The 22,086-nt window shown below is 41.2% G+C and overlaps 1 protein-coding gene across 6 annotated transcripts in view; it reads left to right on the top strand.

Annotated features, from left to right (window-relative positions):
- The window catches only part of stxbp5a (syntaxin binding protein 5a (tomosyn)), a 201,625-nt gene that overhangs the window by 158,170 nt on the left and 21,369 nt on the right, over positions 1–22,086 (top strand). For 3 of the 6 annotated variants that reach the window (XM_048535787.2, XM_048535786.2, XM_048535785.2), the window contains 4 exons: positions 5,731–5,781; positions 14,705–14,818; positions 16,156–16,395; positions 19,805–20,174. In XM_048535787.2, coding sequence (XP_048391744.1) covers positions 5,731–5,781; positions 14,705–14,818; positions 16,156–16,395; positions 19,805–20,174 — 775 coding nt within the window. The remainder of the gene's footprint in view (positions 1–5,730; positions 5,782–14,704; positions 14,819–16,155; positions 16,396–19,804; positions 20,175–22,086) is intronic. The other 3 variants (XM_048535790.2, XM_048535789.2, XM_048535788.2) reach the window with 1 other exon arrangement.

The raw sequence follows: 22,086 nt of genomic DNA, 5'->3' as shown, positions 1-22,086 counted from the left end.
TTCGGTCCTCGTAGCGCATCTGCTTTCCTTTGGAAATCATTGATTCCTTCTGGCATCATAGAGTAAATGCTCTTTCTCCAGCTAGACATTCTAGAACTTGGACTGAAATGAGGAAAATCTGTTCACCCACATGGTTGTGAATCTTTAGAATTATTTACCTCTCAGAATTACATGTACTTAGGTGTTAAATATATTCAAGACTGAGAATTATAGATTTTTGGACAAAAAAGAAATCAAGAGAAATATGAATAGCGTAGGAGATAGGAGTAAAGTACAAGATCATCTATTACCGTAATGGATGACAGAGCAGACTTGATGCTACGTGACCTATTTTTCTTATTTCCTATGCTCTCATGACTCATTTATTTGTTAATTGGAAACGTAGCTTGCTGTCGTCAAAAGGCCATCCTTAAAGTCTTTATTTTTAAAAGACCTGGTATCACACTGTTTGCTAATGTTATTCAATTTTCTGCAAATTCAGTAATTTTCCGTTGCTTCAATGTACATTCTAAATTTGGATGTACCTGTGTCCAGACATAGCTATTCTAAAGATTCTGGTAATTCAGTTGTACAAACTACAAATGGTATTTAACTCCTGCATAATCAGTTTCAGTTGACAATCGGGGAGTTGTTGTGAAATGATGGGGGATACTTGTTGCAAATGCCGATGCATGCACAGCATTGTATTCAAATGGAAGTGGAGTATGTTGGTGAGCTCCAAACAACTGTAAAAATTGTATTGTGAGGAATAGAAATATTTGAGTTCCACATAAGAGTTGTATTTCAATGGTAAGGGTAGATTGTTGAATCTCAAAAAAAAATGTAGAGAAGCTTTCACGTTCCACAAATGTATTGCTATATTCAAAATGAGTACGTGAACTGCCTGTGAATTAGTGAGATTGGCCTCCTAATTAAACCAGCGAAATGCAATTTGAACATTTATTTCGGGGGGGACAGTCTTGCCAGATCTATCTGGACTAAATAAAACACCACAAATAAATCCCCTTCTCTACGTAACTGTTCCCAATTTCAGAATCAACCTGGCTAAAGCAGTCCCTGGCTTCTCATCTCTATTATAGACTGTTGTCTTTAAATCATTCTTCACTTCCTCTCAGGTACAGTAAATCCTCTGTGTGAAATCACAAATTGTCTATTTGTGCCAAAAAAATCAACAAAAAAAATCTGCTGGTTTTAAAAAAAACTAACTCTGCAGTAACAAATTTCATCATTCGCGAGGCTTCTCAGGAACGGAACCCTTGAGTACAGACTTTCCTCTGTATCTGCATGCACTTGTTGGCACCAAAATTGAAACTGTCTGTTCAGCTATGCCTGACGCTTATCCCACCCAACCCAAATTAAACTTTCCCTCAATGTTGCCCTAGTCCTGAACTCCACTATCTTCCTTCAAGGCCTCTCCAAGCTCATCTGAATTGTGCAACCCACCCCCTCCCTTGTTCCGTTCTCACCAAATTCTTGGCCAGTCAACTTCCCCCTTGCCCCATGTTCATGGTTCCCTGTTGTATGATACTATATCCTTTATCCTTCAGATCTTTTGAGAGAAAGTGTTGTTCTTCATTTTGTGCTTGTGAACTGTTTCCTAAGCTACAACGTCACTTTGTTCTCAAAGTTCCCCAGATCTGTTGCTGCCTTCTAATGCTGCAGCTATGTTGCTTGCAACTGCCTTCATGAACCCTTTCACTCCAGTTCCCAACTGTGCCACCATACTGTCATACTGAAATAGCCCTTTTTGCAACAGATTTGTCATAAAGCAATTTTTTGCACTTTCTTGTAGTCTTAATCAATCTGCACCCTTTGACTTGTTGATCATATCATCCGCTACCAGTACATTTCGTGTTATCCACACATGGCTCCATTTCAGCCTATTCAGTTACAGCCAGAAAATCACATTCAATTGCTTGTTTCCCCACTTCAAAACCCTTACTTTCTGTTGTCCCCTTACGGAGTTTGGCTCCCACCTATTTGTCTCACACATATACTGACACTTAGCATCATCTGAAAACATGCTGTCACATTCAATGTATCATATTGTCGTCCAGCTTTATTTTAACGCTGCCAATCAGGCATCCAGCAGTAAGGTGTTCTCGAGTTAAAATGATGGTCAAAATCACCGGCACATGTTTCCCTAACCACCCTGCACCCCACCCACCCAAATACAAACTCTGTTGCCTCCCCATCAGTACTGTACCTATCTCTGGCCACTAGCTGTGAGGCTAAGCCAGGCTGTTGGCAGTTTTAGCATCCTGTTTGACCCAGAGGTGAGCTTCCAAATTCAGATCTACTCCATCACCATGAAGCTGATTTCTGACTGTCCTACTTTGCCTGTTTCCACCCTGAGATACAAGGATCTCCCAGCCAGCCTTTTACCTTATGTAAACTTCAGGTCATTCACACCTATTCCCAGTTGTTATTCATACATCTCCTTTTGTGTCTGCTAAACTACTTTTGCACCAGGCCTGGCAAGCAGTGATTCAAAATTTCACCCAGATTTTTAAATTCCCTTTCTATCTTTACCCCTTCATCTCTCTCAAATCTGTGCCCATCCATTGCCTGACTCTTGGACTTTATTTTCTCCACGATTAGCAGCTGTGCCTTTAGCTGCCTAGGCAGTGAACTCTGGAATTTCCTCACTAAACCTCTCTGCGCTACATCTCCTCTTTAAAGGTATTCCATAATACCTACATGTTTAACTGAGCTTTTATTCACATATCATAATATCTCTGTCTAGTTTGAAAAAGTATTCCTTCTGATAATCACTACTTTAGTGGGCTTTGGCACAATTTACTAAGTTAAAGGTTCTGCAAATTACAAGTGTTGATGCACTGAAAACTCCTGTGAATGCTGTTTTGTAATTCATTAAACTGGGCACATGGTGTGTGTTAGAAAAACACCTTCTGGGAATTGCCATTATGTTCTATAGTAAACTCTTTGTTGTACCCCTGCTACTTTTAAAACAAATGGCTGGAAAAGCTGAGCAGATTTGGCAGCATCTATGGAGAAAGCAGAGTTAACATTTTAGGTCCAGTGACACTTCTTCAGTTGTAACTAGGAAAGAGTGGTGCATATTCTAAAGGTTGGGTGAGGGAGGGGCAGAGAAGTAAATGAAACTTAGAAGTGGAGGCAAGAGAGAGACACAAACAGTGGGACAGACAAAGGAATGGGTAAATGTCACCATGGGATTATAAATAGCTGCTAATGGGAACCGTTAGTGGCTGCCAATGAGTTGTTTGTGGCAGCAACCCGTGTGATGACAAGGCCTAATAAGTGGCGGTTGGGATAAGGACATGAGGGAAGGTGCGCAAGCTCTGAAATTATTGAGAGTCCAGAAGACTTTGGGATTCCCAAGCAGAAAATGAGAAGCTCCTCTCCATCTTGCATTGAACTTCATTGGAGTACTGAGACAAGCCTGTCACAGATGTTGGCCAGGGAACATGGTGTGTTGATGTGGCAGGCAACCGGAGGCTCAGGGTCATTTTTGCAGACAGAACATTGTTTGTGAAGCAGTCACCCAGCTGCACGTCATCTCCTCAGTGCAGAGGAGACCACATTGTGAACAGTGAATACCGTAGATTATATTGAGTGAAGTGTGGGGAAATCACTGCTTCGCCTGGAACGTGTGTCTGAGACTGTGGATAACGAGGGAGGAAGTAAGTGGGCAGATTTTGCACCTTGTGCGATTGCAAGGGAAGATGCCGTGCAGCATATGAAGGTGTTGGGAGTCGGGGAGGAGTAGACGAAGGTATCCAAGAGGGAGTAGTCACTGCAGAAGATTGCTGAGGGAGAGGAAATTATGTCTGGTTGTGGCATCCCCTGGAGGCAGTGGAAATGGCTGCTGGTGATCCTTTGTGTGTGGATGCTGGTGGAATGGTAGATGAGGATGAAGGGGGCCCTATTGCTGTAGTGGGAGGGAAGATGAGTGAGGGTAGAAATGTGGAAGATGAGTCTGACACGGCTGAGGGCCCTGTCAACCAGGTTAGTAGAGAATCTTCAGTTGAGGAAGGAGGAGGGCATTTCGGAATCCAAGGTGGTATCACCAGAACAGATACGGCAGAGACAGAGGACCTGAGAGAATGGAATAGAATCTTTACAGGACTTGGGGTTTGAGGATGTATGGTCAAGGTGACTATGGGAGTTGTTGGACTTGAAGTGGATATTGGTGGCCAACCTACCCCAGAGCTGCAAATAGATATCAAGAAGGGAAAGGAGGAGTCAGATGGACGGTGTGAAGGTGAGAGCAGGAAATTGGAAGCGAAATCAAACTTTCTCAATTCCAGATGTGAGAGGGAAGCAGCACTGATGATCTAATTGGTAACTAGAGAAAGTGTTATGGGTTGGGGCCAGTAGGATTGGAACAAGGAATGCACCATGTACCCCACAAAGATACTGGCACGACTGGGGCCCATCTGGGTATCCACTGCCACTCGTTTGACCTGCAGACAGTTGGAGGAGTTAAAGGAGCAGTTATTCAAAGTGAGGATGAAATTGGCCAGGCAGAGTAGGGTACTGGAGTGTGGGAACAGTTCAAGCCCTTTTTTTTAAAATCAGGAACAAGTGAACAGCCTGAGCTAATTCTGGTGGGGAATGGATTTTAAGGCTTTGTGTGTCCGTGGTGAAAAGGAGACAACTGGATCCTGTAAACTGGAAATTCTGAAACTAACTTAAGTGCCAGGAGTATCCCGGATACAAGTGGGAAAAGACTGGACAACTGGGAGAAAAATAGACTCGTGGTAGGAAAATCTGAGTTATCTGAGGCAGGGGCAGGCAGAAACAATTATTCTGCCTGGCAGTCCCTTTTTTGGATTTTGGGAAGGAGATAGAAGTGAGCAGTGTGGGGTTGGCGGATTGAGAGCTTTGAGGCAGGTGGGCCTAAATCACCAGATGAAATGAGGTTAGTTACACGTGTGGACACAATAGCATAATATTTCATGATGACGTTGTGGTCCTGGGGGGCTGGGGAGGATGGCAGTGGAGGTGGAAGATATATCTGAGAGCTGACGCTCAGCCTCCGCAATGTTAAGGTCAGTATACCAGATAATAGCAGCACCACCATCATCAGCAGCAGGCTTGATTACAAAGTCAAGTTTGGATCTGAGTGTATGGCGTGTACTCAGTTCAGAGGGAGTTTGGTTGTCACAATTTCTCTGCTCCCTTATCCATTCCAACCTATGCCATGTTAACATTTCTTGATGAGCAGATTGACTGGAGATAACAGGCCAGGGGGAGGGGTCCAGGTGGAGGGAAAGTTTTTTTTTGGAGGCAGATGAAGGGATCAGTGGAACGGGGAGTGGATTCTTATCCAAAAAAATGAGTGTGAAGGTGATGGGACAAAAGTTCAACATCCTGGTGGGAGTGCAAAGGGATAAAATGAGACTTTTGCTGAGTACAGAACATTCAGCATCAGAACAGAAGATCAGCAGGGATGTAAGTACACAACTGGACGTGGGGTTAGTAGAGGCGATGGAGTCAGAGGGAAGGGGCACAGAGAAAGGTTGCATAGGGGTATGAGTATCTATCTTAATGCCTGAAAGGAAAAGAAAGGGTTGTTCAGAAAAGGTGTGCAAAAACTCCTTTTTTGAATCCTGGCTTGTGTTAACCCTGTCATACGAATTAAGAGGTCTTGACTCTTCGGGAATTTGTTGGTTTATGACTTCACACATCAGTGCTAGTATATATCAAGTTGCCTCAACCTAACTTTCTGTGGGTTTTTTTCAGCGAAGATGTCAAGGAAACTAAGCTTGCCAACTGAACTGAAGCCTGACTTGGGTAAGTGTGAACACTGACGTGCCAACTGCTGTTGAAGTGTTCTTTGTCTGTTTGTGTTTGTGTGTAACTGAAAATCAGAAATTAGTGGTACATGTTGATCTGCCAGCCTAAGTTGATTGTACTTGAAGTTTGAATGAAACTTGTTTTGGTGGTACTGCTCTTATTGTAGAATGTTAAATTCTGTTCGCTGATCTGTCCATAAGCACCAACCTTTGTACTTTCTCAAGAGTGAGATTGAGCAAGAGAGCAGACTCCCAGTATGCTGCAGTGAGCCCAAAAATGGGAAGTCAATATTTTTGTTTAGCTATAAACATCAGAATGACCTGAAGCAAGCAGACAATGTTGGCACTACTTCACAAATCTCCGGATTTCCACTGCCCAGAAAGAGGAGAGCAACAGTTACATGGAAACTTCTTCACCTCTGAATTCCCCTCCAAGATGTCCTTGTCACCCACTATGGATAAATATCATTGATCTTCAACTGTTACTGGATCAAAATTTTGGAATCCACTACTTAATAGCCATGTGGGGATATCTTCACAATATGGTCTTTAGGAGTTCGTAAAGAAGAGGATATGAGATTACAAAAGGATTTAGATACATTAAGTGAGAATGATCTATGATCCGGCAAATGGCATATACTATGGGCAAATGTGAAATGTCTACTTTGGTGGAGAAATAACAAGGAAGCATATCAAAATGTTGAAAGATTGCAGAGCTCAGCAATCTGGGGGTCCTCGTGAATTTCAAAGGGTTAGTCTGCAGGTACAGTATGTAATTAGGAGAGACAATAGAAAGTTATTGTTTATGTAAGGGGAAACCATGCATAAAAAGAGGGGTTATGCTTCATTTATACAGGGGGATTGGTGGACCACATTGAGAGAACGGTGTGCAGCATTAGTTTCCTTATTTAAGGAAGGATGTAAATGTGTTGGATGCAGTTTGGAGAATGTTAACTAGACTAATGACTGGACTGGTTGATGGCTTATGAGGCAAGATTGGAAAGGTCAGGCTTGGCTTGTATCCATTGGAGAATAGAACAGTAAGTGAAGACCTGTTTGAAACATACAAGACCTTGAGGCATGTTGACAGAGTGGATGCTGAAAGGATATTTCCCTTATGGGTTATCATTTAAAAATAAGGGGTAGCTCATTTAAGATGGATGAGATTTTTTTTTCGAGTTGACTCTTCAGAACCACCTCCTCATAAAGGTGTGGATGGGGAGCTTTTGCATGTCTTTAGGGCAGGGGTAGACATAATCTTGATGAGCAAAGGGTTAAAAGTTTATTGAAGATGAAGAGTAATCAGTTTGGCCATTGTCATCATAATGGTTGAGCAGGCATAAGAGCCACAGTGGTCTTTTCTTCCTCCTAATTCATATGTTCGTACATGTGTATAGGGTCTGCTACTACCTGCTTTAGGGGTAAGTGATGGCGCAATGGTGACTAGTAATCCAGAATGCCAGACTATTGTTCTAATTTCTTAACCATTGCAAATGATAAAACTGTAAGACATAGGAGCAGAATTAGGCCATTTGGCCCATCATGTCTACTCCACCATTCAATCATAGCTGATATGTTTCTCAATTCCTTTCTCCTGCCTTCCCTCCATAACACTTGATTTCCTTACCAGTCAAGAACCTATCTATCGCTGTCTTAAATACATTCAATGACTTGTCCTCTACAGCCTTCTGCAGCAATGACTTTCACAGATTCACCACCTTCTGGCTGAAATGCTTCCTCATCTCTGTTCAAAAGCCTTCCTGACTGCCAACTAAACTTGCTTGTTTATCTTAAGAGAATCCTGAACTGGGACACGTAAGCCTCTTTGGGTTTCAGATTTCTGATGTCTTTCCCTGTTTAGAAAATAGTCTACACCTCTATTCTTCGTCCCGAAGTTCATAACTTAACACTTGCCGCATTGTACTCCATCTTCCACCTCTTTATCCACTCTCCTACCTCTCTCTAGTCCTTCTGCAGCCTCCCTGCTTCTTCAACATTACCTGTCCCTCCATCTGTCTTAGTCTCATCTGCAAACTTAGCAACAATGTCCTCAGTTCCTTTGGGCCAACAAGGACCCCTGCAGAACTCCACTGGTCACCAGTTGCCGTCCTGAAAAAGACCCCTGTATCCACATTCTCTGCCTTCCCCAAGCCAGCCAATCATCTATCTTTGTCAGTACCTTTCCTCTATGGGTTCTTATCTCAGCCTCCTGTGCAGCACCTTGTTAAAGGCCTTCTGGAATTCCAAATAGATCATGTTCACTAGCTGTTCTTTATCTAACTTGCTTGTTATTCCTTCAGAGAATTCTCACAGGTTTCTCGGGCTTGACCGCCCCTTGACTATGTCATACTCAACTATATTTTGCCATACACTTCCAAGACACACATCTATAATCATTTCAAGCAACAGATTTAATTCATAGATTTGGCCATTTTTCCATTCCAAGTTCATAGCCCTGGATGTTGAATGTTTCTTTCTCCATCAGAGGCCTGTGTTATTGCTGCTGATCAGTAATTTCCTCCCATATATTGTCAGATTTATTTATTCACAGCCTGTTATGTGTTATAAAATTTTTATGGAATACTACAGCAGCTGCTATATTTCTCCTCCTGATCAAACCTATTTAACAGCAACTGCAGACCATTGATTAAGCATGAAGCTTTTTAAGGAGTTCAATGTAGTCTTCTGGTGTCACCTGACACCTTGGTTATCTAGAGCTCATCCCTGCCCAAAATCTGCACTTCTCAATAGTTATATTGTTACCATATCAGTATCTGAACTGCACATTCAAAACCTGGGCCACTAAGTTATAAAGAGGGGGCATAGCTGAGAAAACAGTGTGTGTATCACAATTTGACTTTAATTGATGTTTTTACAGTTTACCTTTATTCTAATGAAGGCAGTGGAATATAGCAAGCCTGAAAGCTCCACCTTCATTTAAAAGCAAAATATTCTGCTTTGCCTTCACAAGAAGGCTGTCCCATGCGTATACCTGGCCAAATGGGGACCACAGCACCAAGCTGTTTCATGGGTGACGATGAATCTGCATCATCCATTTTCACCTATTGCTAGGAGTTAATTTAACCCTTCTATTGACCTGTTAGATTCACCTGCCCAATTTGTGGTCCTACCCATAGACGATTTTGGCTACCTCCCATTTCTCACTCCTGTATATTTCATAGCCCCAGTCTTCCAATGGCTGGATAATTCTTTCTCCAGCATACTTGAGCATTGTGTGTCAGGAGGCTTTGAGGAAATTGCTTTAAGTTTTTAAACTGACAATTCCCTTGTCCCTGGAGCTCTCTCTGAAAGTACCTATTTAAATCTGAAATTGAAACGTTCTGCTACAGTTAATAGCTATCCAGGAAACATTATTATTCTTCTTCGTCTTCCGGCTCAACTTGCACCTCCATTCAGATCCCTTACGTTCTGCCCTTCTGCGCCAGATCATGATGCAATGTCTCTTGTCCCCACAACCCCAGCACTGGAGTCAACACACACCCCTCTTCCTTGGGACCCAAAGCCCCCTGGAACCCAATATACCCCATCTTCCCTGTCACCATATCTGATAAACCACACTTACCAGGACCCAGCACCACCACCTCTGCCTGCCAGAACTGACTTACCCTCAACACTCAGTCGCTTGCTTGGCAGCCAGCCCACCTGACAACTTGAACACTTAGTTATTTTGACAGCTCCTTTGAAATAATATGTTCTATTGGACATTTAAACAATGCAATTTGGCAGCGATTGCTCCGACAAAGGCAACATAGTTCGCCTTTCAATGAATGACCTGATCTATGAGGGCATTGTTGCATTAAAGGTACACTCCCCTTTTCTGTAGGATCTGTAATTTGAATCTCCTGCCAGAAGTGTAGAGCTCTTGCTTTACCATATTAAAGGAAGGAGCTCAGTAGCAAGCTTACAATATTTACCATTCATTAATAAAACTGTCCCATGGTGTCTCGATACTACAAAGTGCTTTACCTGCAAATAGTTTAGAAATTTAGTGTTTTTTTATTTTGTCAGGAGATGGGGCGACACTTCTGTACACCACATCCCATAGAAACTAAAGAGATATCAACAGATTCATCTGTTTTAAACATATTGGCCCATGACTTCTGATTACTGTTCAAACAGATCTGCACAGGTATCAGGCATCTCCATCACAGCCTGCTATCTTGTCTTTGACACAGGGAAGTGAGATCACACCCACTTGTGATATCAGAGGACCAAGGTGCTACTTTTCAGGGCAGCAATGCACACATTGATTTCAATTTCAGATTAATTGTCATGAAACTATTGTGAATATTTTTAAAGATTAATTTTTTTCACTTTCTTTTAAACAATTTAACATTGCTTTTATTAATTGCAGTGAAGGAGTGGAGTTGTGGGTTATGAGGGTGGTTAAGGAGGCAGTGTGCATTTTGGATAGGTTGAGAAAATGGGGCTCTGGAATGGGGAAGACGAGCTGAGACAGTGAGTTGGGAAGGGCTAATTTAATAATTACCCTGATGTTAGAGCAGGTTTTGACCTCCATAACCTTTTAAAGGATAATTGTTAAGCAAGTCAGAGCCCTCTGATGTCTCCATCTCTATCACTGAGTTGCAGATTACTGGTAATTACCTATCAGAAGTTTCATTTTCTGGGCAATTCCTATGGAAACAGTTGCTTTGGGACACAGGTGATCTCAACATGAATCTTCAACCTTTGCTTCAGCAAGAATGATCTTCCAGAGTCAGAAGATCTGGCACATTGAGAGGTAGATATTACTCTGGGCGCAGAAGAAACTCCTGCTTTTCTTCAAAATAAACCCCAATTGAGAGGACATATGGGGTCTTGGTCTAATAGTTCATTCAAATGACACCACCTCATTACTACACTGATTCTGGTGTTCATGGTTTTCAAAATTGAATCCACAACTTTTCTTGACTTAGGAATGTATAGTGAACCACCTGTATCCGCAAAATCACAAGTTGTGAATTTGCATATCCATGCCAAAAATAAGTAACCACAAAATTCTACATCATCAGTAAAACTCGCTTATCTGTAACTTTTAACCAACGTTTACCTGAGCTCTGCACTTGCGAATTTCATTGTTTCCTGGGGGTTCTCAGGAATGGAACCCTTGAGGATATGGAGAAATGACTTTCCTATCCACTAAGCTGGCACTGTTCTTCCTTTTATCGTCACCCCTTTTACAACCTTGAAATTGTCTGGCTGCTTATTCAGTGGTATATGATTAGAAACTTCCTATAACACAAGTAGTGAAAAGACCGAAGTCATTATTTTCAGTCCCTACTACAAAATTTGTTCCCTAGCCAGCAACTCTCTCCCTCTTCCTGGCATTTCCTAAGGCTGAACCCAAGAGAAGTACTGACTGCAACTGCACCATCTCTGAATGTGCTTATTTTCACTACAGTAACTTCGTCCAATTCCACCTTGCCTTGGATGATGTGCCACTGATACATTTGTATATTTGGTACTTTGAGACTTAATTATCCCAGCATCTCTTCAGCTGAGCATCTATATTCTACTTTCCGTATCTTGAGAACACCTCTAAAACTCTGTCCCTGTCCTACGCCTTTTACACATTTCACCCTGGTTTTGCAAATGTACATTGGAATCTGGTTAAGTAGTCTCGAATTTAAAACTTCCATCCTTTGTATTCAAACCCATCCGTGACTTCATCCTTCCTCACTTCTCATTCTCTTTTACCCCTCTGGTGTCTGGGGTTCTGGTTCATGTCTCCTTCTCAGTTCCACTGCTGCCTTTTATGATCTTTTATGTCTCTTTATAATATTATGAGGACATTAGCCATTTCCCTGATAAATCTTTAGCAAATCTCCCAGATTTGCCTAGCCTATTTCTCAATGCATATAACGAACAAGGAGAGTTTAATTTTATATTACTGCTGTGTTTACATGACTGTAGCAGCCTTCTGGTGTGCCATATGCACAAACATTCAGCTTTCCTCTTCATTTCATTTCTAATGCATTCTAAATACCCTATGGCTAAATGTTATCACTTGTATCATCTAGGATTCGCTGTCTCTTTTGTGACATATTTAGTCATTGTCCAGCTTAATTTGTTCTTCTGTAGAAAAGTAGTAACCTTCACCTCTATAGGAATCAATTTTTATTTTGTCAGGTTAGAGGTCTCTGTTGGAACAGCTTTACCAGTTGGGTATTAGAAATTTGTAGGCATTATTTTGGGGTCATTGCAAGTAGGTAGAAACACAGGAAGTAGGAAATTGAGTCGAGAAAAGGTAAGTCAGTTCAGAGCAAAATATTGAAAATGAACTGCTGAATAATGTTCAGAAGCACCCTGACTTCAACTGTAAACTTGTTCATTTCCCATATTATCATGTTGATGAAGGGTATGGATGGGGTTGTGCTATGGACATGGCCATAATTTATTATGTATTCACATTATCTGGCAAGATAGTTAATTTAAGAGGATTCAGAAAAGATTTACAAGGATGTTGTCAAGGTTGCAAGGTTTGAGCGATAGGGAGAGGCTGAATAGACTGGGGCTGTTTCCTTGGAGCACTGGAGGCTAAGGGGTGACCATACAGTGGTTTATAAAATCATGAGGTGCATGGGTAAGGTGAATAGCGAAGATCTTTTCCCCAAAATGAGGGAGTCCAAAACTAGAGGGTATAGGTTTAAGGTGAGAGGAGAAAGATTTAAAAGGAACCTACGGGCAGCTGCTTCATGCAGAGGGTGGAATGAACTGCCAGAGAAAGTGGTGGAATTGGTACAGTAAGTACATTTAAAAGGCATCTGGATGGGTATATGAATAGGAAGGGTTTAAGAGGAATATGGGCCAAATGCTGGCCAATAGAACTAGATTAATAGGTTGGCGTGGATGAATTGGACTGAAAGATCTACTTCCATGCTGTACAACTCTCTGACCTATCTATTTGAAGCAAAGCATTTATTTCCAGAGGACAAACAACAAATGGGTATAGATGCTAGATATGAGAACAGAAAGTGCTGATTATACTTAGGTGAACCAACATCTGTATAGGGAGGAAACAACCCCATCCTTCTTTTCAATTCAGATGCTGCCTCACCGAATGTTTCTACATCTTATGTTTCCATTTATTTCAATGAATCACTTTAGATTGTGAGTTGTCAGCCAATTAGTGTTAATTTACTGGAGCCCAAAAGCTTTTAAAGTAGCTTTGAGATAAAAATATAAATTCAATGGGAAACCCAATATTTTATACTATGTATAGATGTCAGTTTCCCTTGAATTTGTGATCCTGCAAATGTGCTGTTTGAGATGAAAACTTTTGATTAATGTATCTTTTTTCAGAATGACTCAAGTTCTGTACTATCAAATGTCTATTAAAAACATAATATGCAAGTTTCCATACTATGATATAACACCTTGGTATAACTGCAAAGTGACTGTGGTGAACCAATAATTCTGAAACTCTGAGACAATCAAATTCCATGCCTAATTTAAGATTGTTGAGTTACTGACAATTCTCTCCATGATTTCTCTGTGGTGCTTATGAGCAGAGGAAACTAGAGCATTTACTGCTTTTGTGATAGAAAAATGTTATTAAACCTGCAGGATTGTTGTTTTTATAAATTGAGAGGCCATTCTTTGTATAAGGGAAAGCCAGAACATCGGCTATGTGTCCAACATACTTTTTAGATAAAAGTATGTCCAGGGTCTAGTGATTGCATAAACTAAGTGAGGCATGACTGGTAAAAATTTTTAGACAAGTTTTCAACAGAATTAAAAGAGTTGAATGCAAAGAGAAGAATTACAAAATGTTTTGATTCAAAGTATACATGGGGAAATGTAGCAAATCTGTTATTTAATATAATTTCAATAAAAATGTGTTTTTCCAACTTGAATGAGGTATTATTGGTATGATTTTCGAAAAGATTGGGGAACGTCACTTGAAACGTGTTGGAGACTCAAGTATCCAGCTCAGATCACAAGGAAATTTTTTGTTTACCACCAAGTTAGCTTATTGTGCTGCTAGATATTGAGCAGTGCAGCCATAGCATGCATAATGTATCAACACTCTCGGATCCAAATGTATATCTCTACTGCAATTTGGCCTTGCTGCTTCCACAACTGTGGAACAATATCTGATTAAAGGGTCGACATTAATATGTTAATTGGTAACTTCAAAGCTTTGTTAATGCTCTGGCAGCAAAGAAAATACAAGGAAACTTTAAGGAAGGTTGTTTCTGACACTGATCTCTTTTTAATTGACAATTAATTGATCATTTTTAAGCCACAATATAAAGAATTTGAGTACAGGTCCTCAGTTAATGATAAGACCCAGGCAACACAATTGAACAGTCATGTGCTGGAATCTCGAGCTGAAGAGTTTAGCAGAGGAAAGTGAAGAAAGTCAATTTGAAAATGATATTCAAGTAGTACTGAATGAAAAATACATTGTATTTTTCTAATAGAGGTCTTTTGTGCTGTCCCCATAGAAAAAGAAAGGCAGATTAGAATGCCAACCTTCAGGGAATGAAAATTGATGACATTAAAGTTCAAACTTAAAAAGTTTGCAAGTAGTCTTTTGGAACTAAAATTGGATTTGCACCAGTCTGCAGTCTGAGGTGAGATCACCCAAAGAACAAAGTCACTTTTTGTTCCAAGAGTTAGATTGTCATCGTAACTCCCTAGATTTGCTGTGGTTAATCTTAAAAATATCATCTACTGAAGAAAAAAATGATAGTGTATTTGCAATGTATCTCAGGTAGTTATACAATGTAACAGTAGATGTATTGATAATTCCTTTTTCACCATTGCATACAGTTTCATGAAAAAAATGCAATATTTACAACCCAAATGTAAATTTATTTTACATGTTCAGGGAGTGGCTCAACATTTAAAGTTTATAGCACTGACGTCCATTCTTCACTCTCTGCCAATGACAGAGCTTGCATTTAGGTCAAAGACCAGAGACCAACGCCTCAATCATCTGTTTGAAGGAACAAAGCAGCTTAAAAAAAAGATTTGGAATATGACTTCTCTATGCGCACATTTTTTTAGTAAGGCTCTGCTGGAAAAACTTGCTAATGGGATTGAGGTTTTAAATCTATCTTTGATGAACATGCATGCTCACTTTATTCTAATTTTCTATCACCAATTGATTCTTTCTGCAAAATCTCCAGTAATTTTCCAATTTTATTATCAAGTTGCCTCAGTAAATTCTTGTTGCTTGGATGTATTGTAGCATCACGTACTCAAACACCTAGGAAATGAAATATGTTGATTTCCCTTCTACAGTGTGTAACTCGAAACATACATACCACATATTTGCATCTTTTTAAATAAACAGTCAGATCTCTAATCCATATTTAACTAAGGAGAACACAAACAATTTAACAATACCAGTTTGCATCGTTATTTCTTCTATAGTTAACTTGCACAATTATGCTTTTCAGTCTGAATTGAAGATGATCAGTAGCCATAAACCTCAGGGTGTTGGGAATCATCCAGCTAGGAAAGGGATGATGTTTGGTCAGTATGAGACGAGAAGTGGTGGCGATGTGATATAGCAGAACCACCAAAATTTCAGATGGTTGGGCAAGAGCAAACAACAGTGCCTTTGGGTCATGCACGCATATAGTTAATTCTAAATACTTTGTCTCTATTTGAGAAAAGCTTTGTGTTATTTGCTACCAATATGAAAGCTACTATTGCCATTTGATTATGGTAATGAACAGTCCCAACATATATGGATGAAGCAACTGTGGGCATATACGACTTAGAGCAAGTGATGTTGGGCATCTGCTTGCAGTTGGAAAAATACCGCACCCTTTGAGGCCCTTCTTAGGTCTAATTTGGGCACATTTCCTACAGTCTCTTACCCTAGGTCATCTCTCACGAGTAGAAATAGCTAATAGTTAACATCTTAATGATCCAACTCCATACACCAAAGGAATTGATACAACTCTTACTTTCATTAGAACTAAGAGTTTAATGCATTGCATACTGTCTTTTTGCTTGGTTTGGACAAAGTCAACAAATTGTACAAGCTACAAAAGTTGTGAAGAAAATCTATATAATGTCTTCAAATTTAAGTGAAATAGAGTGAAGAAAGTCAGGAGAAATGACAGTGAGACCCCTACAACTTTAGCCCTTCATGACTAAATGGTCCTTGCTTGGTGCCATCAAGTTTTCCTAGTAAATGTGGATTAGCTGATCTGACTATTAACTTTCTATGTCATCGCATCAACTAAATGGGAACAAATTTATTTGAAATATAAAATGTCCAATTCTAAATCTACTAATAATGCCCAAATAATTTAAGCTTCTAATTATTTGATTTGTGCTTTGGTCTGTTTTTTAATGAAAGCTTTTACTTCTCATGTTTCAACAACAGATGTGAAAGACAACTCTTTCAGCCGTTCCCGGAGTTCCAGTGTTACCAGCATCGACAAGGAGTCCCGAGAGGCAATCACAGCTCTTCATTTCTGTGAGACTTACACCCGAAAGGCAGACACATGTACATCACCATGTTTGTGGGTTGGGACGACACTTGGCACTGTACTGGTCATAGTACTGAATCTGCCACCTGGAGGAGAGCAGCGACTTACTCAGCCAGTCATAGTGTCTCCCAGTGGTAAGCACATTTGTGCAGTTGTCGTCTTTCTTCATGTATTAGGACACATCACAGAAAAGAATTGGAGAGCATAATGCTCTGATGTAGTACCTTGGGACATTTCGATGTGTTGAAGACTTTGGGTTGAAGTATTATGTTTTGTTTTAGCTAAGTGTGAATTGCACCAGTATTTTTTTTTTGAAGGGATTTTCATTGAAGCCCAACAGGATTTCTTGCCATATCTTATTAAACATGCCTCGTTAATTACCAACAAGACTCCATAAAGTGTCTCGGGTCCAATTCGGTTCCCATCTTACCCTGTGTCATTCCCAGAACAACTTGCCATTAAACAGATAGATGCCAACAGACCCGTGTCCTTGGCCCACGACATCTTCAAAAGCCGTTTGTGCAGCCAGAGAAGCACTGTCAAGCTGGAACTGCTGTGCGTGGTTCCCGACTTTTGCCCTGGGCATGGCTTCACGTTCAGGGTCCTGAAGGTCCTGCTAATTGGGGTGCTGCAGATAGCCCCGTTTTCCTCCCAGGATTAGCAGTGGGAGACAAGTCCCAAGACAATGTCAGCCTGATAGAGGGTTACCAACCCAAATGAGAGTGGCTTAGTCATTTGGAGGAATACCCAACAGTGTAGGATGAACAGTCTCCAGTATAAATGCCACCATATTTTCTCTGTTATCCACCAAGATTTGTGCTCATTCTTGCTTGTAATATCTTTCTCAGCTGCTCTGACCCACCTCAACTCTAACGCCAAGAGCCCTGCTTGTTCTCCATTCTGCTCACTCTCTCACGGTCTCACTCTCTCACGGTCTCACTCTCTCACGGTCTCACTCTCTCACGGTCTCACTCTCTCACGGTCTCACTCTCTCTCGGTCTCACTCTCTCTCGGTCTCACTCTCTCGGTCTCACTCTCTCTCGGTCTCACTCTCTCTCGGTCTCACTCTCTCTCGGTCTCACTCTCTCTCGGTCTCACTCTCTCTCGGTCTCACTCTCTCTCGGTCTCACTCTCTCTCGGTCTCACTCTCTCTCGGTCTCACTCTCTCTCGGTCTCACTCTCTCTCGGTCTCACTCTCTCTCGGTCTCACTCTCTCTCGGTCTCACTCTCTCTCGGTCTCACTCTCTCTCGGTCTCACTCTCTCTCGGTCTCACTCTCTCTCGGTCTCACTCTCTCTCGGTCTCACTCTCTCTCGGTCTCACTCTCTCTCGGTCTCACTCTCTCTCGGTCTCACTCTCTCTCGGTCTCACTCTCTCTCGGTCTCACTCTCTCTCGGTCTCACTCTCTCTCGGTCTCACTCTCTCTCGGTCTCACTCTCTCTCGGTCTCACTCTCTCTCGGTCTCACTCTCTCTCGGTCTCACTCTCTCTCGGTCTCACTCTCTCTCGGTCTCACTCTCTCTCGGTCTCACTCTCTCTCGGTCTCACTCTCTCTCGGTCTCACTCTCTCTCGGTCTCACTCTCTCTCGGTCTCACTCTCTCTCGGTCTCACTCTCTCTCGGTCTCACTCTCTCTCGGTCTCACTCTCTCTCGGTCTCACTCTCTCTCGGTCTCACTCTCTCTCGGTCTCACTCTCTCTCGGTCTCACTCTCTCTCGGTCTCACTCTCTCTCGGTCTCACTCTCTCTCGGTCTCACTCTCTCTCGGTCTCACTCTCTCTCGGTCTCACTCTCTCTCGGTCTCACTCTCTCTCGGTCCTCGCTCATTCAGGACATCTCCCCCACTTGTAATAAAAGTAACAGCTGTATCACCCATTTGCATTACCAGAGTACCTGCCTCTGTCTCTCATTCCCAGCGGATAGCATCCTCCAATAAGACAAAAGGAGTCAAAAAAAATGGTGGGTTACCTGTTGTTCCACTCCTTACACCTTAAGTGGACTGCATCCTGACTCTGACTGCCTAAGTGGATGACTAACTTTAATCAAGGCCATAGGCTGCTTTCAGAGGCTCGCATTGACTTATTTGTGATAGCTGGTTAGCCAGGAAGGCCTGAACAAAGTCTATCTCCTTCAACTGAGCGCTGCTGACAAGCTTTGTAGCTTTGTGTTTGTGCTAACCAGCAAAGCAAGACCAAAATAATGTTGTAATTTTGGTGATTTTCTTAAAAGTAATTTTGGCTGAGGGGCATAGCACGAAAAGGCTAAAGTAATGCATGGCAGGGATGATATAAGTATCCAGGTAAGATCAAAGTAACTGAGTGCTCTAAAAGCAAATGCAAAGCCTAGAACACTCCATGAGCTGAGTACACATCCTGAGCAAAGATTGTCCTTGCTGCAACGTTATAATGATAATTGCCACTGCAGCCTGAGGTGCAGGAATGAAGTGCAGAAGGTTTTGGATACATGTTATGAGGATTCTTGGAAGCTGGCTCATAGTGGATGCCAATGTCTTTGAATGAGGTGTGTGGCCAGTGTCTGTGGAGTTTCCCCTGCGATTTTGGTGTCCAACATGAAGTCCTTTGGTGCCAATAGTGAGCTAAGTCAACCAGGTCCCTCCTCTGACTTGCATGTCAGGAATTCTCAACATTCGGTTTATTTGTGCATTTGGTAAAGTAGGAGGCTGAATATTAATAAGACAAGCTATGCTGTTGAAAAGGCATTCAACAAGATAAAATCCCTTTTAATTACTAACTTGCCTTGCCATTCAGCAAGTGTGTAAAACATGTTGAGGTGCTCCTGATGTCAAGATCTGAACTACTCATTTGATTCTGCCACATGTGTCACGAGAATCTAGCTCAGGCCCCTCTAAGATTCTGCCCTTTTCGTAAATACAAGTTATGAAAATTAAGTAAAGTAAAATGGGAGGGGGATGGGTTGGCAGCTTGTGTGGTGCATAAAAACTGGAATATAGCTATGAAGTTGAATGACTTATTTAAACAAAAAAAAATTATAAAACAATGGCCGTGCACAGCACTTAGATTTTAAAAGGGAAATTGATGTCCAAAACTGCTCATGGTATGTCAGCATGGCCTATTTGATGTTTTGTGTAACTATAACATGCCTCTGTATTTTAGTCCTCTAGGTGTAAAGGCCAGCAATGCATTTTTCTTTTATTTTCTGTGCTGGCTCACAATCTTTGAGTCCCCAAAACTGTATGGATCTTCACTGTTGTAGCGTTTCTTCATTTTAATGAGTTCCCAGTTTCTGAACTTCGTAGGTTCAAAGTGTATAACCTCCATTGACATCCAATTGTGAAAATTTTACCCCATCAATCCAATGTATCAATGCAGGTGCCATCAACACTGCTTAAGATGCCAACTGTCTTTCTGCCATCAGCAAATTTGAGTATGTGGCTTTCTATTCCATCACCCAAGTCACAAATGAATACAATGAATTGTTTCAGCCCCAACACACATGCTGCCAATTGAGATACTTGTTTTATCTCCTCACACTTAATTGTGTCCTTTATTGTTATACAACCCTACAGGAACTATATTGAGACTAAAAGGTGCAATTTTGAGAATAGCGTTTCTGGACACCACCGGAAGCCTCATCAATCCAGCACATGAACCCTGGAGAGAACCAAATGTGCAAGAAGAGAAGGATGACAAGGATAAATGTAGAAAACTGAGGCCAGTATCTGTCTCTCCCTCATCCTCTCAGGAGATAAATGAAACTCAATACGCAGTGATATGTTCAGAAAAACAGGCAAAAGTTATCTCATTACCTTCCCAAAACTGTATTTATAAACACAACATAACTGAAACGTCATTTGTCCTTCGTGCTGATATTGTGGGACTGAATGGGAGCATCTGCCTTGCATGCTTCTGTGCCAATGGACATATCATGACATTCAGGTAAATCACATTGTGCTTGATCGTGAATGAACTGGTTATATCAGGGTACATAGAGTCTACAATGCACAAACTAAACTTTAAGGACTTTTTCTTCAGTTAACAGGATATCAGAAATTTGTATTTAAACAAGATTTTGTTGGAAATAATTGGCTTCTGTTTCTGGTTTGGGAATAGGATAAATTCTGAGCATCTTCCACCTTAGCCGAGTTGTAGTGCACGCGCTTCCCAGTCAGCCAATTTGTGGCTTGAAGCACGTAATCAGTGATTTGCTGCTGGAGATGTGATTTTTTTTTTTTTGGATGAACTGTGGTCTTGTGTGCTTGTTGACCAACAAATGCTGCCAACACAGATTATTTGTTTGTTGATATCATTGGTTGATTGCTTGCCACTTGCTTAGTTGAGTGTGATTCCAAGAACATAAAAGTAGTTAGACACCCGACAGAACTAAGCAGCCCATTTGGTCAGTACTCCATTTATTACGTGCTCCTTTTGTTATTTCCTCCACCGCTGGTGCACAATGGCTAGAGTGCACGTCACACACAAGGTGCACTCCAAACCTGCAATCTCTTCTGCCTAAAAGGACAAGGGTACAGGAACACGACTACCTTTTGACTTTCCCTCCAAGTTCAAGACCACCCTGACTTGGAACTATACCTATATTCGTTCACTGTTGCTGAGACTTCCTACTTAACAGCATTGCGTATTTGTACCTACAACGGATGGAGTCAAAGTTCAAAAATGTAGCTAACCACCACCGCCTCCATGGCAATTGGAAATAGGCATCAAATGCTGGCCTTGTCAGTGACACTTAAGTCACACAATTTTTTTTAAAAATTGCTGTTTGTAGCACTTTGCATACATTGGTAGTCCAGTTTCCTACAAAGCAAATGCGTTCCAAAAGTGCTGTATTCATGAAGCAATTTAAGGCTTCCCGAGGACTAAACAGTGTATTTAAAAATACGGACCTCTTTTCCCTGAATGCACATGCAGTCAGGTCCAGTGTCACAGTTTTAATCAGAACTACGTTTCCATTTCCCTCTTCATATTTACAGAAGAGAGCATTTATAGAGATTATAGCATGGAATAAGCACAGTTGGTCCATGAAGCCTGTGTTGGCACTAACATCTTAGCTACAGATTTATTTGAATTCCATAAACTATTAAAAAAAAAAGTTAATATAGGTTATTTGTACATTGGTTATCTGCCATAACACTCTGCATTCTGTTCAATTTACTTAGCAACACTACTAGAAATTTATTGAAATTCTAATGATGTACGATCATCTAAAGTTATTTTATGGTAAAATTCCTCAAGGAAGTTCCTTGACATGTGAATTTAATTTGTATCTCTCTTCTTCAGAAACACAGCTATGGTTAGGATATATCAGATTAAAGGTGGCCAAGGATAGAGTGTTAGATTCGTTACAAGGGAGATATTTGAGATACAGCTGCAGAAAGTAAATCTGGGATTAGAAAATATTAATGGTGTATATAAACTTAGTTTCTTGTATAGTTTGATTGTCAATAGTGTGGAAGTGGAGGAACACTGCAGCCCAAGCAGCTTCAGAGGAGCAGGAAAGTTGATGTTTTGTGTTTACACCCTTCATCGACTTTCCTACCCCTCTGATCCTGCCTGGCCTGCTGTGTTCTTCCAGCTCCATACTGTATTGACTCTGATTCCAGCATCTGCAGTTCTTGGTATCTCTGAATGTAGTAGGTTGTGTTGGGATTGTATAGGAGGATTGGTAGAGTCTGGAATTTATCTGTACTCCGCCTGGTTGTTCACCATGGGATGACTTTAGACAAAAAGAGAGACTGCTGGAGAAGCTCAGCAGGTCTAACAGCATCTGTGGAGAGAGGAACAGTTTATATTTTGACACTGATATGACTTCTTCAGAACTGAAAGATATTAG

This window comes from Stegostoma tigrinum, chromosome 9 (genome assembly GCF_030684315.1).
Source record: "Stegostoma tigrinum isolate sSteTig4 chromosome 9, sSteTig4.hap1, whole genome shotgun sequence".
Lineage (NCBI taxonomy): Eukaryota > Metazoa > Chordata > Chondrichthyes > Orectolobiformes > Stegostomatidae > Stegostoma > Stegostoma tigrinum.
This window is presented reverse-complemented; position numbering and strand designations above follow the sequence as displayed.